Consider the following 15,133-nt stretch of genomic DNA (forward strand, 5'->3'; position numbering starts at 1 on the left):
GTTCCCAGGGTTGTGTACACGCGCGTTCAGGAGGTTTAAGAGGGCGGGGACTAAACATTGGGTGTGGGAGGTAGGAGACCGCGATGAATGAACAGCGCATGCGTCCGAGCCGTGCTTCGGGGCTCCAGGAGTTGGAGAGGGGCTGGGCGGAAATGGGCTGTTGGGCTGACGCGTGCGCATTGGCCACCAGTGCCCCGCCTCCTTGTCCAGTTTTCCCCTCCTCCTACACCACCCTCCCGGAAGTGGAGCCGCCCTCGCGCCCACCAGCGGCCACCTCTGCGGCAGGCCCCGCCCCCTGCCCCGCCCCCTGGTTCTCCGCCCCCTCTTCTGGTGGTGGCGCCCGGTGGCATTCCGGGTGGTGGCGGTTTTGGTGCCCGAATCCGGGAGTGCAGAGTCGTTCCCAGGAGAGGCGGCCAGGCTATGATTGCCGGTCCCCGGCGTCCCGCTCCGGCCAGCCAGCGTCCCTGTCTTAGCCCGTGCCCGTGCCCGAGAGGTTTCCTCAGCCCGGCCCCGAGGCGCAGTTGGCGGCGGCGCCCCTGGCGCGCCCCCTCCTCCGATGGCGGCGGAAATCCAGCCCAAGCCGCTGACCCGAAAGCCGATCCTGCTGCAGCGGGTCGAGGGGTCTCAAGAGGTGGTGAATATGGCCGTGATCGTGCCCAAAGAGGAGGGTGTCATCAGTGTCTCAGAGGACAGGTATGGACTGCTGCCACTCGGTCGCGAGGAAGGCGGGACGGGCTGGCGGTCCCCGAGCCCGCGTGCCTCCACGTCGGCGCTAGTGTAGACATGCTTTTCCAAGTTTTATTATAATGCGCATCCTTGTGCCTGTGGCCACCAGTACACTGCCGCATCTGTGTGGCTCCGCGAAGCCAAGACAAGACCGGGTCGTGCGCTCTGGCCTTACCGCGGCCGGGTGGAGCCGGGGGGAACCTGGATGGCCCTTGGGCTAACGGTGCACCAGACACCGAACCTTTCTGCAGCCCTGGGGTCGGGTCGGGGAGAGAGAGAAGCCGCCGGGTCCTGCAGGTGTATGCCTGGGGAGGATTCTCCGAGCCGTCTCCACAAGATAAGCTGAAAATTTGAGGGTTATTCTCTGCTACAGTTCGTAGGGCCCCAAACTGAGAAAGCAAATGCCACTGCTTTCTCCCAGACATTCCCACCTAATCCACACTTCCCGGATATCTTACATTGAATTCAGAGAATATTCTAAGTTGTGGAAAGAGTAACTTTGGGCTTCTGCGTGGTGCCTGCCCTCATCTTATCTTTTCTAGTTCAAGGGGAAGCGCCTAGAACTTGCAGGGGACCACTGCTGCAAATAGCTTCTTGAGTTTCTGCCCTTTGCTCGCTTCCTTTCTTTTTGCTTAATTTTGCTTCATTGCAGAAGTGGAGCTAGTTGTCCTGCCCCATTAGACTCCCTTGCATTGCGTTTTTACTTCAACTTAATGTCATTTAATATGCAGAAATAAGGTTGAGGAAGGCAATTTCCAGAGGAATACTGCTTGAATATTATAGTTATGGTAATATATCTGGAAATGTTACTTGGGTGATATCTCAAGCATTCTAAAAATGTAACATTGTAGAGATACAGGTAAATTTTTTTTTTTGATACCTTAAAGCAATAGTTAGGTTTTCCTAATACAAGTTCAAATTATGCTGATGTAGAGAAATTTCTCCCATGGTGGCTTCTGCAGTTGCAGAGGTAAAGCAATGAAGTGTTCATTACTGTCTTTATATTGATTTCAGCACTTTGTTTATAATGTGGCCTTAAAAAGTTTGCTTGATAGATATGTTCATATCTTAAGATAATCACATACATGTATTACACATCCTAGTCTTCATGGCAGCTGACTCACTTCCCATGCATATCCAGGGGAAAACATTATATACATACATTATTGGCAAGTAGTCTGCAATAAACAGAAGAAATTCAGTGGCTTCTGAACCTAGAAATTCTTTCTCATAGAACTACTTTATGGAATACATTCCATAAAATATATTGATGTCACTTTCTCACTATAGATGAAATTGATCATTTCCTAACTACTGTAAGAAAGTTCTAAGTAAGTTCATTGAATCGAGTAAGAGGAAGTTTTGAAACTTCTGATTCCCGTTTCACTGCATTTGCCTTGAAAGAAATAGCTTTAATGGTGTATATTTCAAAGTGTTTGGAGAAGCTAAAATTATACATGTGGAAGAAGCTGAAGAATAAATTTCATTTGATTATAGGATAAAAGAAACACGGTGTTTAGCTATATTTTAATTTTTACTTTCCTAGTTTATATTGTGAAGAGTAGAGATTATTTTATCAGTTACTGTTAAATAAATAAGATCCATACAGAAATCCAGTATTGTTCTTTTTATATATTCTATTATTACTCAGATTGACAAGTCTGCTGCTTTAGGTTATACACTCAGTAGTCTGAAGACTACTGTAATTTAGAGCTCAGTTTTGGTTTTCATTAAGAAATTGATCTATATTCTTGGTTTTCAAAATCCACTGTTAATGTCACTTGATATAATACTAAAGATAAGAGGCTAGAATATTGATATTCATGAAAACTTATAAAGCTATGAACATAACTATGTCAGCTAGTAACTAGTTATCTTCATACTTGACTTATAAGGTTAAGCTACAAAAATATCCTACAGGGGAACACTGAATGTCCCATAAGATCTTATGAAACCCTCGTTTACTTTTTGACCTAAGATTCCTTAGGAAAACACTTAACATTTTCTGTTTTAAACATAGTGTACATACTTCATGTCTATTTTACCTTCTGTGAATTTTCTACAGAGTTGTGTGGGTTTGTTCACAACAGTATCTGTAGGGCCCACACAGTGGCGCACACTTGGCAAACTCTTGGAGTTCCTGGATGAATGTTTGTTTTATCAGTGTAGTTTTAGTGTTTTTTCCCCGTTTCTGAAAGTGCAGCATCTTAGCTGTTGTAGACTTTAATTGATATTTATTGAATGAATATTTTGATGACTTATGAAAGCCTAATGTGGATTAATGTACACTTGTGGGAAAAGTCTTAGACTGGGTGGCTTTAAGGTGCCTTAAAATTCTGAAAGCCCATGCATTACTTCATTCATTCCATCAACAAACATTGAGTTCCTGTTGTGTTGTAGTCACATGTATACACAATGATGAAAATGACAAAAGTCTTTCAAGATAGTCACAATACTAATTAGTGGGGAAAATTTTAGAATAATATTGTTTAATGAAACAAAGTCACTACCTCTAAGAGGTAGTATTGAAAAGAAAATTTTCAAATGGGGAAGAATGAGTGGATTCCACAGTGCTTATTGTCCTCCAAAATTATACTCTCCTTTGTAGGATTATTTCACTTGGATTACCATTTTAACCCTCAAACAGTTCTCAGTATCAGTATCTTGGGCTAATAATTCTTAAATCTTCAAGTCCAAGAATGGATGAAAACTGTTTCCTGTAAGTTCACCTTAGCAAAGTTAGGACAACCTGGAATGTTCATTGTTATTAAAGGAGGAAACTTGGGTTGGGGATATAGCTCAGTTGGTAGAGTGCTTGCCTTGCAAGCATAAGGCCCTGGGTTCAAATCCCCAGTACTGAAAAAAAAAAAAAAAAAAAAAAAAGGAGGAAACTTAAGGACTATAAAAACATTCTGATATACAAGTAAAGATTTCTGATTTCTGGTACTACCATAACACAGAGCCAATTCCCAGAACTCACTGCCATTCTCTTGAGTCTGCTTTGGTTGTAACTATGGTCTCTCTCCAAAGGATGCACTAAACTTTGGTACTTTGGGTTCCTCATTTCCTAGCATCTTTTGGTCTGCCTTTTCTGAGTAAATGCCGTTTTACCATTCCTTGCTTAAAAACTTCGTCTCAGACATCTTTGCCTTGTTTTGGTTAAGACTTATGCTTGCAGTTTATCTGGTGCTTCCTTTTTAGTGGCAGACTCAATAAAGCCAAGAGGAACTTTTCTTCAGGTGGAACCCAGTCCTGATAAGACCTTTATCTTTATTTATCTTCATAAGTTCTTTATGTGCTTGTCTTCACACAAGACAGCAATCTTACCATTCATACAGAGAGTTATAGTGATTAGGTAGTTTCTGTTGGATGTTTATAGGAAGTTGTTCCCTCTCCAGGAGTTGACACAGTGTGCTGAAGACAGGTACAGAATTGGCTTCTGGAATTGTCAAAAAATCTCTGCTCGTAGTGGTTAGAGAAGACCAACAATCTCTTGCCCAGATGGTTCTTGCTGGATGAATGGGAGTTCATATGAAAAGGCTGGGATAAAGGAAAGGAGTAGAATTCTAGGTAGAGGGGTCAAGAAAACTCCCATATATCGAGAAGTGTTAGAATGACTTGATTATGACTGTGTAGACTGGAGCCATGTTAGTTTGGAACTTAACTCAGCATTGTTACACTTTGAGCAATGTGGAAAATTCCTATCTCTAGGAGAATAATTGGGTGCGAGTACAGAACTGTTTCTGGATAAAAACGCTTGTGTATGGTAGAGGCTGTGAGAAAAAGTACTGTTGATGAGATCAAAACTGGGAAGGAAAATGTTCTGAACTCCCACAGTGAATAAAAGGGGGACAGATTTTCATCTTTGTTTGTTTGTTTTTTGGTGGTATAGTGGAACTTAACCCAGGACCACATGCATGCTAGATAAGTCCTGTACCACTGGACTATATTCCTCAGATTTTCATCTTTTTTAAAAAAATATATTTTGAGATGTTGATAGATCTTTATTTTATTCATTTATTTCCTAGCACTTGCTAGGAAAGTGCTCTACCCCGGAGCTACAGCCCCAGCCCCCAGATTTTCATCTTAATTAAAGAAGATCTGATGCCCAGTGTCTAGCACAAAGGTGATATGAAATATATGTTCCTTTAATGAATCAAGAAATGACTGAATTGAAATGGGCCTGAGGAGGTTGAGTTTCTACCAGCAAAGATACTTAGATGAGCTTGAGAGAAGTTTAGCAGCTTGCCTTGGGATGGGGATAAGCTGGGACAGGAAGGAGTTGGATATTTTTCTCTAAGGCCTTTTGAACTACTGTGATTCTAAGTGATCATGCATACTTGACTGTTTCTTGAAAAGATATGTTAAAATTTCATTTCGTCTCATAAATCTTGATAGTATTGGTTCATTTACCATTCACAGTTCTTTTCATTGTGGAATTGTTCTCTGCTTCAACTATTAGTTTCATTCTAATTAGATCTTGGCTCAATTAGTTTAGCTCTTGATAGAATTTTATGTATCATGTATTTTATAAGATTTGCATAAAGTTTTTTAAGAAATGCAAATCTTAAGCTTTTCCCACAGTATAAGCATAGTTGTGAAATTGAGGACTTCTTGGAGTGATAAAGTGGGGTCTCTGAAGTCAGCAAAATTAGATCCCATCTAGACTAAATTTTGAGTGTGTGAAATCTCTAATGACATAAAATTAATAAATTTTCAACTCTATATTTGAGACTCATCACTTGGCAGTAATAATTGCTGGTTTCAAGGTCCTAAAGAAGGACCTTACCCCATATGATTGTTGAAAATCAGACTGTATTCTGAATTCAAGACATGCCAGTGAATCTGTCTTGAAACCGGCTGCTCGTGTCTGAAAGGTTAGCAACCGATTTGACTTTTTTCAAGGAAAGATCATCGTGGGAAAGCTTGTTTAAGGAGGCTGAGTGTTGGAGGCATAGCTTGCAGTGATTCCAGAGCTCCCAATGGTTCAGCATTTCTCCCTTACGTTTTATTAAAAAAGATTCTGTGCAGGATCTCATTCAGCATATATTCATATTTGAATATTGCAACACCACAAAAAATGTCAGAGTAGCAATTCTGACCCTGACACTCCTAGAAGAGCAATTCTCAGATTACGACATAGTGATGAGCTTATACCTCAGGCCCTACAAAACTGAAAAAGAATAGGTTGAAAAAGAATAGGTAAAAATCATAGAGCTAACGTAGTGGATGAGATGTGAGTAGCCCAGTAACCTGGAAGAGACTTCAGAGAGGTGATCTTTTCCAAGCAAACAAAAGTCAAAAAGGAAATCTGAGTTTTTACTTGCACAGCATTTTCCCCTGGCTGTTTTCATTTTTCATTTGTCTGTGGGAGACATTTTTCTGTTTGTTGTTAAGAATCATCTTGATGTCATTAAGAATAATTAGGAGAAATTAAAACATTTTGTGGCATTTAGAAATCAATAAGTAAATTGTGATTTAAGACTATTATAAGTAGTGATCTGTTGATTTATGTGCCATTAAACAAAATTACATACAGTATATATTTACCTGAGAAGAATATGGCCATCCAGACAAGCTTTTCTTCTCAGTTATAGCATCAGAATAGAAAAAATTCAGGAGGCAACACTATTTTTATATGAATAGGTCTCCCAAGGAGAGTGCTACAATTAGCATAGAAATTCCCTAGCACAGAAAAAAAAAAAAAAAATGCCCTTGTGCAATTTCAGCAAGCAGTTTCATTAGCTAACTTACTTTATTTATTTATTTATTTTTTCTCATAATGGGGATTGAATCCAGGGGTGTTCTATCTCTGAGCTTCATTCCCAGCCCTTTTTATTTTTTTTATTTCAAGACAGTTTGCCCAGTCTGGCCTGGAAATTACAATTCTCCTGCCTCAGCCTCTGAGTAGTTGGGATTATAGGTGTGTATCACCATGCCCAGCTTTTTATTTTTAAGGGTGAATGCTTTGTGGTCCAACACTTAGTTTAGTCATTAGTGAAAATTAATTCAGAGGTATAGAAACTAACCAATAAGACAAAAAGAGAAAAAAGTCATCTACTTGACTTTGGCAAGGAATACTACTTTGTGCTCTCCAGTGGCTTTAATTTAAGATTCTTGGAAAAGAACTGGGACTAGGAGTCTCATCTCAGCCAGCTCTGCTCTGCAGTGACCTTGGCATTAATTTCTTAGGGTGTTTCATTGCTCTAAGCCTCAGTTTCTTCATCTGGCAAAAGTGGGAGTTGGATTTCATAGCACAGTGGTATATGTGCATAGTGACTACAGGAGTATACAGTCTCTGCAACCACATCATCCTAATACCTCAAGTGGAAGAAAGTGTGCAGAGGAGAAAACGCAGAGTACTTGTGTGAAACTGTCAATCCTTCTTGGCTTAGCCATAAAATGATGCTTCCAGGAGTCTTTGGATGGCGGCAGTTATTTGTTGCTGGATTGTTACAGAAGTATTTGTTTTGTATTGGTGCCTGATACCCAGTTGAACTGGATTCACTGCATTCCTGCTTCTAGATGAGTCCTTTATTTTCAAGTACTGAGCAGTTTAGCTCTGGATGGTTTACTTGCACCCCACATTGGGGTGTGGGTTATCAAGAAAAATGTTTTGGAAATTTATTGACCACAAATCTCAGTAAGAAATCTATTTAGCATTGTTACCCAAGACTTACATACTTTCACACATACACACATGTATCAGTGAAACAAGTTTTATGAAGTGATAATGTTTCCACGTGATATGCACATTGATCTTTGTGTTCTTTTGTAGCCCTTCTAGAATTCTGGTTAAAACCCTTTTCAGTTGGTAGTGGTGGCACATACCTGTAATCCCAGCAGCTTGGAGGCAGAGATAGGAGGATGGCAGGTTCAAAATCAGCCTCAGCAACTTAGCGAGGCCCTAAGCAATTTATTGAGACCCTGCCTCTAAATAAAATACAATAAAGGACCACGGATGTGGCTCAGTGATTAAGCGCCCCTGGATTCAACCCCCGGTACCAAAAAAAAATTCTTTTCAATTAATTTCATGACACATTAATGGGAAAAAAAAAAAAAAGGTTGAAATATAGTTCTTTAGAGGAACTGTTAAAGGTTTGTGCCTTCTTATTTCTCTATGTAATTTTGGTTTTCCAGAAGATAGAAATGCAGTTCAACTTGGGAACTGGTACCCTACCACCTTACCCCACTCGTGGCCTGCTCTGCTCTTTTGAAATTTCCACTTCGGTCATAGAATTGACCCCGTATGACTGGAGGCCTCTATCCAAGTCAGGAGTTAACTATTCTAAACCCTTGCAGCCCAGAGCCAGAGAGTTCATAAAAAACTAGGAATACAGCAAACTTAGTTGTTTGGCTACATTTTGGCTTCCTGCGATTTGTTCATTACTGATTAGGACTTGATAAAAAATGATGTATCTCATATAAATTATGAATGTCATTGCTAACCTCTGTATGACACTGCGTTTCCTTTTGACTGGACAGATTTATCTATAATATGGAGCTACTTGAAGATGTTACGTGTTTTCTATTAGTTATTTAATTTTTTTCTTTTCTTTAGTTTCTAAGAATCAAATTTTAAATCATAATAATCCCTCTGGAGTATGTTTACATTTTAAATCAAGATAATATAACCACAGTGAAGAATAACTGCTTATAAACCTCTCAGCACAATAACTTAATCTCATACATTACCTCTAGAAGTTTTTCTAATGCAGTTTTCAAAAATGTGATTTTACGTAATTTATACTTTTGAATTCTTGTTCTCATTTGCAGATAAATGGATGGAATTGGAGAATATCATGCATGGTGAAATAAGCCAGTCCCAAAAAACCAGTTGTAGAAAGTTTTCCCTGATAAGTGGATGATGATATATAATGGGGGTCGGGGGGTGAGAGAAGAATGGAGGAACTTTACTGAGAGGGAAATGAGGGGGAGGGTATGAAAAATGGTGGAATGAGACAGAACTCATTACCCTATGTACATGTACGATTACACGAATGGTATGAATCTACATTGTGCACCACCATAGGAACGAAATGATGTACCCCATTTGTGTACAATGAATGAAAATGCAGTCTGTAAAAATAAAAAAAGAAAAAAAATTGTGTCAATAGCTACCTAATTTTTACACATCTTTTAAGTAGCTGTATGTTTTTCCTTTCCTTCAGTACTTACTAATCTTTATTTAATGCTTGGACTATATGTTCTTGTCCCTGGATCTCCCATCATGAGTGAAGTTTAGTCTATATTCAAGGTATTTTCAGTATAGTGGATATGTCATAATTTTATCCGTCCTGTATTATTGACTAGTTAGATTATTTTCAATTTTATAAATGCTATGATGAACATTGTTAAGCAAATAGATGTGTCCACCCTTTCCCCCAATTTTTAAATAATTTCTTTTGGAAAGGTTGTAAGATGATTGCCATATTAATTTCCAAAGGGTTTGTGCCCCTTTAAAATATTTCTAGTGATATAACACGTGAGAATATTAGTTTTGCTGTACATGGTTAGCCATGGATATTATTATTTTAAAATTCTTCAGGCCGCGGTTGTGGCTCAGTGGTAGAACTCTTGCCTAACATGTGTGAGGCACTGGGTTTGATCCTCAGCACCACATAAAAATAAAAAACAAAATAAAGGTATTGTGTCCATCTACAACTAAAAAATATTTAAAAAAATAAAAATAAAATTCTTCATACTTGCTTGAAAAACAATGGCATTTCATTGATGTTTAATTTCTAAATTTTGTCTGGCTACTGAATGTTTTTCTGTTTGTTTGTATACTGTTTTTCTATTTGTGAATCGTCTGTTTCTGTCCTTTGTCCATTTCTCCATTGATGTCTCCTGGCTCTCCTTAACAATTTCTTGTACATATATTCTATACATACAGCAAGGCTGTTGATCTTATGCCTGTTTATATCCAGAGAGAGATCTTCCACTTCTTTGTTTGCCTTTTATTTTTTACATTCAGAACATTTAGTTCTCTATCCTTTTTTTGGGGGGAACCAGGCCTTGAATCCAGGGGTGCTTATCCACTGAACCACATCTTAAGTCCTTTTTTTTTAATTATTTTGATACAGGGTCTTGCTGAGTTGCTGAGGCTGGCTTTGAACTTGTGATCCTCCTGCCTCAGCCTCCCAAATTGCTGAGATTACAGGTGTGTGCCACCATGCCTGGCACTATCCTTCTTAATAATAGAAATTTCTCCCATCACTCCTAATTTTTAAAAGATTTCTTCCCTCAAGGGATTCATCGAGTATTCATTTTCTGTTCGTCATAATTATATAATTTGATGAAAAATAACTTTTTAATTTATTTGCAGTACATTTCATTGGATGGCATAAATTGGAGATTTTCCTAAATTTGCTGTTGATTATTTGAGCATTTCTTTTTGAATTTTTGTTATTTTTTTTTGTATTTATTTTTGAAACTGCCTTTATCACAAAATTAAATTCTCATCATCTATAGGACCCAAATGTGGCCTCTGTTGTGTTTTACCAATCTCTTTGCCCCTTTTAAAACTAGTTCTACACTTTTAATTATTGCAGCTAATGAGTTATTCTTGACTGTTTGCCATTATGTGTCTGCAGTAATAGCCTGAATCTCTTTGACATGGTCAGCAAGTTAATGAGAAAGAAATCATTTGGCTGCAGACATTGGCTCTTTCCCAAACTTGATGATTTCACAGATTCATTTTCCACGCTGGGAATAGTGATTCTTCCTGAGGTTGTGGGGAGGTTTACAAGAGATAATCTTGCTATAGCAGTTGGAGGTACTTAACATGGATGGTGCTCAGTAAAGGTTTGTTTTATTTTTTGTTTATGTCATCAGCACACCTCCAGGTAGGTAAGTTTTTCTGGTGTGATTCCAGTTAAGTCTTGGCTGTTTTGAGTTACCTTGGATATGTAAAGATTGGGCTGTTGAACTTTTTGTTTTTTTACAGTTCTGAACCTTTTCTTCTCTTATCTAGATTTACAAGGGTAAGGTTAACTTCCTCATCTTTTTTTGGTACCAGGGAATGAACTCTGGGGAACTTAACAAGTGAGCCACATCCCCAGCCCTTTTTATATTTTATTTAGAGACAGGGTCTCACTGAGTTGCTTAGCGCTTCACTAAATTGCAGAGGCTGGCTTTGAACTTGCCATCCTGTCTCAGCCTCCCAAGCCTCTGGGATCACAGGCATCAGTCAACGCGGCCTGGCAACTCCTTCATCTTTTTTATCATCACTTCCCAAAGTTGTCCCGGGAAAATCAGTGTTGCAGGTGGGCGCTGCATTCTCCTTTGCAGGCTTCTTTGTCTCCATTTGCTATTTTGTCCTGAAATGGTGTGTCCATTGTACCCATCGGACTCCTGGATGGCAGGAATGCTTTATCTTCCATGTCTTCTATGGGAAATAAATACAGGGAGAGAGAAAGCTCTAACTAAACTGTCTTTAATTGGAAGTCTGGGCAGTATAAACAGGCAACTAGTGGACTTCAGTCCACTCTCAGATTTTGGATGGTTCACACACAGTATTGTTATTTTTATTTTTTTTTCTTTTTAGTTTATTTTTAAATTTTTTATTTATTCTTTTTAAAGGTGACAGTAGAGTATATTTTGTTTGACATATTTATACAAACATGGAGTACATCTTATTCTAATTAGGGTCCCAGTCTTGTGGTTGTACATGATGTGGAGATTCACTGGTGTATTCATATATGTACATAGGAAGGTTATGTCAGATTCATTCCACTGTCTTTCCTGTAACTGTCCCCCTTTGCCTTTATTCCCCTTTGTCTAATCTACTGAACTTCTATTGTCCGCCCCGCACCTTGTTGCATTCATGGTGTTTTTAGTTTTGAATTTGTAGGCAAGGTTTAAAATAATGGATTTCACATAAAAACCCAAATTGCCACTTTCTTTCTTTTTTTTGGGTGCTGGGGATCGAACCCAGGGCCTTGTACTTATAAGGCACGCACTCTACCGACTGAGCTATCTCCCCAGCCCCCAAATTGCCACTTTCTTTTTTGACAAAAGGGAAGATATAGCTATGCCAGGCTGTGAACTCTCCTCCTGTGGACCCCTTGCTCCTGCTCTGCGCACTTAGGCTAAAGTCATTTGAGTCTGGCCCTGAGAGAGAGAGCCTGTGCTGCCCAGGATGCCTACTGGTGAGAAAATGGCATATGAGACCCAGAGAGTCTTCTCTAAGATCTGAGAAGCTGAGAAGCTTCCCCTTTTACAGACTAAGTGGTAGAGGTTTTTTTTTTTTTTTTTTGCCATTTTGGAAGAAGAAGAAAAATGAAATTGAAAGATTTCAAGAAAGCTTTCTAAAAGCTTAGGTGCAGGTGAAGGGAAGAAGCACATATATTAAAAATTAAGACACATTTTATAACAGTTCCCCATGTTATACCCAGTTAATATATAAATGAAGGTGTGTTGTGGTAAATTATGATTGGCATTTACTCTTCCCTGTTTCTTCTCTGAAGTCATTGTTTTGGGCCAAGCTCTGGAGTGTGGGAATCCTGGGTTTGACATTTAGTTCTGCCACTTATTAGCTCTGTGATCTTATGCTAGATATTTTATTTCTAATAAAACTTCTCAGCTGTAAAATGGTAGTTAAAATAATACCTGCCTCAGAGGATTATTCTGAGCTTTCATTAGTTCCATATTATAAAGGATTTGCACCCAGCTGGTCTGTTAGTGTTCCTTCCCTTTCTTCCAAACTCTGTTTTTCTAATTCTTCAACTACTGTCTCATCTAATTCTTCTTTGTCTTTTGTCTTTAAATCAGTCCTTGTGTGCCCTTTTCCCTTTCCTCTTTTTTCTCCCCACTCTTACCTTATAAATCAGAACTTCTGAAAGAGTACTGAAGCATCACACCTGTTCAGTGACCTTTTCCTTCATCGGTTCTTGTCTGGAAATAATTTCTCACAATTTTTAAATTTTATTTTAGTTTTTTGCAGTGCTAGGGATTGAACCCAGGGCCGTGCATGCCAGGCAAATGCTCTGCCACTGAGCTGCACCCCCAGCACCTTTTTCTAATAAATAACACGTATGAACATATTTTCTATATCATAAGGTCCTAATGACTGTTAGGGATTGTTATTATTTAACTGATCATAAATACAGAAAATGAAAATGCATGTTTTTATGTTTTTTGTCTTCATTTTGAAAGTAGGTGAATGTAATATTTAAATACATTTAAATTCTACTTTTAGAAAAACTTAAAATTACTTTGTTGTTTTTTATTTAATAGGTCTGGGTTAATTTTTTCTAGAGTCATCCCATGCCTTGCTCTTAGAGTCTCAACAATCTATTTTGGTGTTTATTGACATTGCTGAACTTTGGGAAATACTAGCTGTTTAATATTTTATAGGTTGATTTTGTTTGGGGGAAAATGAATTGGAAATGGTTCATTTATTTCATTATATTTTGAATTTTGGAATAATTTTGAATTTATATTGGAATGATAAATTCTCTTTGCATTTTAAAGTTTAGATTGTTAAACAACTTGAGGAATAAATACTCTTTTAGAAGGTAGAGTTAAATTAGGAAGATTACTTTTGTTTAATTTGAATAGTTAATTGAAATAGCATGCTATTAGGATGGATTAAATTGGTGTGGAATTTTATTTGCAAAGTAACTTCTCTGATTTATTTATTTTTCTTGTTGAGCTTCTATTTGAGAAGTTTCTGTTGTATCAGACATGTGTAATATAGATCTTTGAGCTTTGACTGGATAGGATAGGGCAAAGGTTGAAGAAATCAGTGGGAAAAGGTTCAAAGTAGCATAGGGAGAGGATGAGGCCCTAGCACATGTTCTTTGAGGCTCCTGAAGCATGTGTGGATGTGCCTGCAGGTACATGCTATTTCTCCAGGGTGGAGTCCTCCCCCTTCCTATTTTTATTTTTTATTTTTTGTTACTTTTCTTTTTAAACATGTTCTACTTCACTCTTTAATAATTTCTAATTATTAATTTTTAAGAGTTGCACTCTAGAAGTATCAGTGTCAGTTTTGAACCCAGAAGAACTATATATGCCCCAAGTTGTTGATCCATTAAGTGAATAGAATGTTGATTTCTTGAGATTACTGTATTCTGAATTCCAGTGGTCATAGATAATTTTCTGAGTGTGTAGCATAATTGAAGCTTTTGCATTTTTGGACTAAGCTCTTTTGGATGTCTGATTGCCAAATAAATACTGAGAAATTCCATTCTTGCACACCAAGAACTAAATTTGTACTTGAAGACTTGAAACAATGAACAGTTTTTACATTGCATAAATATGAAGTTTGTCCTTTTGGGGATGCTGCCATAGTCATTATTTTCAGTGCTCAGCATTGCTCATTTCTGCTTTTCCAAAACTTTCAATTAGAAAGTTGATCTCTCTGTTGCTTTAGTTGCTGACTAGTCCATACTTATATATGTGGGAAAATATGAGGTTAATGCTGGTGACAAATGCTTGATGAGTCAACTGGCAGAGAGAATGGGATTGAAGTGGCAGAAACACTTAGTTACTTGAAATGGAATTTAGCTAGGAGATTATTAAATTTGAGAATTACGTAATTGTAGAAGAGAAGAAATATGGTTTGCAGGTTAAAAAAAGTTACTGTTTGGTAGTTCATTTCCCTTGGGGACTAATTAATCCTAACCATAAGTGTGCCCTGGTATAGATCTCTGTGGGCATTTCTACTTTAACAGCTGCAAACTTTTTACTTAGAAAACCACTCTTGGGATTAGTAATGCTTGCTGGTGTCCATCCTTTAGTAATCTCCCCTCATCTCCTCCTTCCCCCTTCCTTCACTCCTCTTCTTCCTCTCCCCTATCCTTCTCCTTCTGTTTCCTTTCATCTGCTGATAGCTGCATTCCCTCAGCACATGCTTCATGTATTTCATTATTTATCTTCTGTTCTCACGGTGTTTCCATCACCCCCTCTCTCAAGTCTTCTGGGTTTAGGATTTATAACCTATTGGCAAAATTGGAGCAATATATTGGAGGTTGCATTGTGTATAAGATCACAGTGAGGGAGTTGTCTAAACCATTTGTCTTCTAATGCTGTATAATGATGGAGTCTCTTAGTTTGATACAGAAACCAGTTCTTGAATTTCCTGACACAAGTCTCAAGTATCTTGCAGATGGATGCATGTGAACCTTAGGAATAGAGATAAATACTGGAGCCAGGCATGGTGGCACCTGCCTGTAATTCCTATAGCTGAGGAGGCTGAGGCAGGAGGATCTAAGTTCAAAGCCAGCCTCAGCAATTTAGTGAGACCCTATGCAACTCAGTGAGACCCTGTCTCTAAATAAAATACAAAAAAGGCTGGGGATGTGACTCAGTGGTTGAGTACCTCTGAGTTCAATTCTTGGTACAAAAAAAACAAAACAAAACAAAACCGGAGCACACAGAGAACCAAGGAGTCTCCTCT

The 15,133-nt window shown here is 38.5% G+C and overlaps 1 protein-coding gene across 1 annotated transcript in view; it reads left to right on the forward strand.

Annotated features, from left to right (window-relative positions):
- The first annotated feature begins 315 nt into the window (after nt 1-315).
- WDFY2 (WD repeat and FYVE domain containing 2) overlaps nt 316-15,133 on the forward strand; it is a 159,960-nt gene continuing 145,142 nt past the window's right edge. Inside the window, exon 1 of the mRNA XM_079136183.1 lies at nt 316-693. Within this exon, the coding sequence (XP_078992309.1) occupies nt 557-693 (137 nt within the window). The 5' untranslated portion in view covers nt 316-556. The remainder of the gene's footprint in view (nt 694-15,133) is intronic.

Source organism: Sciurus vulgaris (genome assembly GCF_902686455.1).
Source record: "Sciurus vulgaris genome assembly, chromosome: 4".
Lineage (NCBI taxonomy): Eukaryota > Metazoa > Chordata > Mammalia > Rodentia > Sciuridae > Sciurus > Sciurus vulgaris.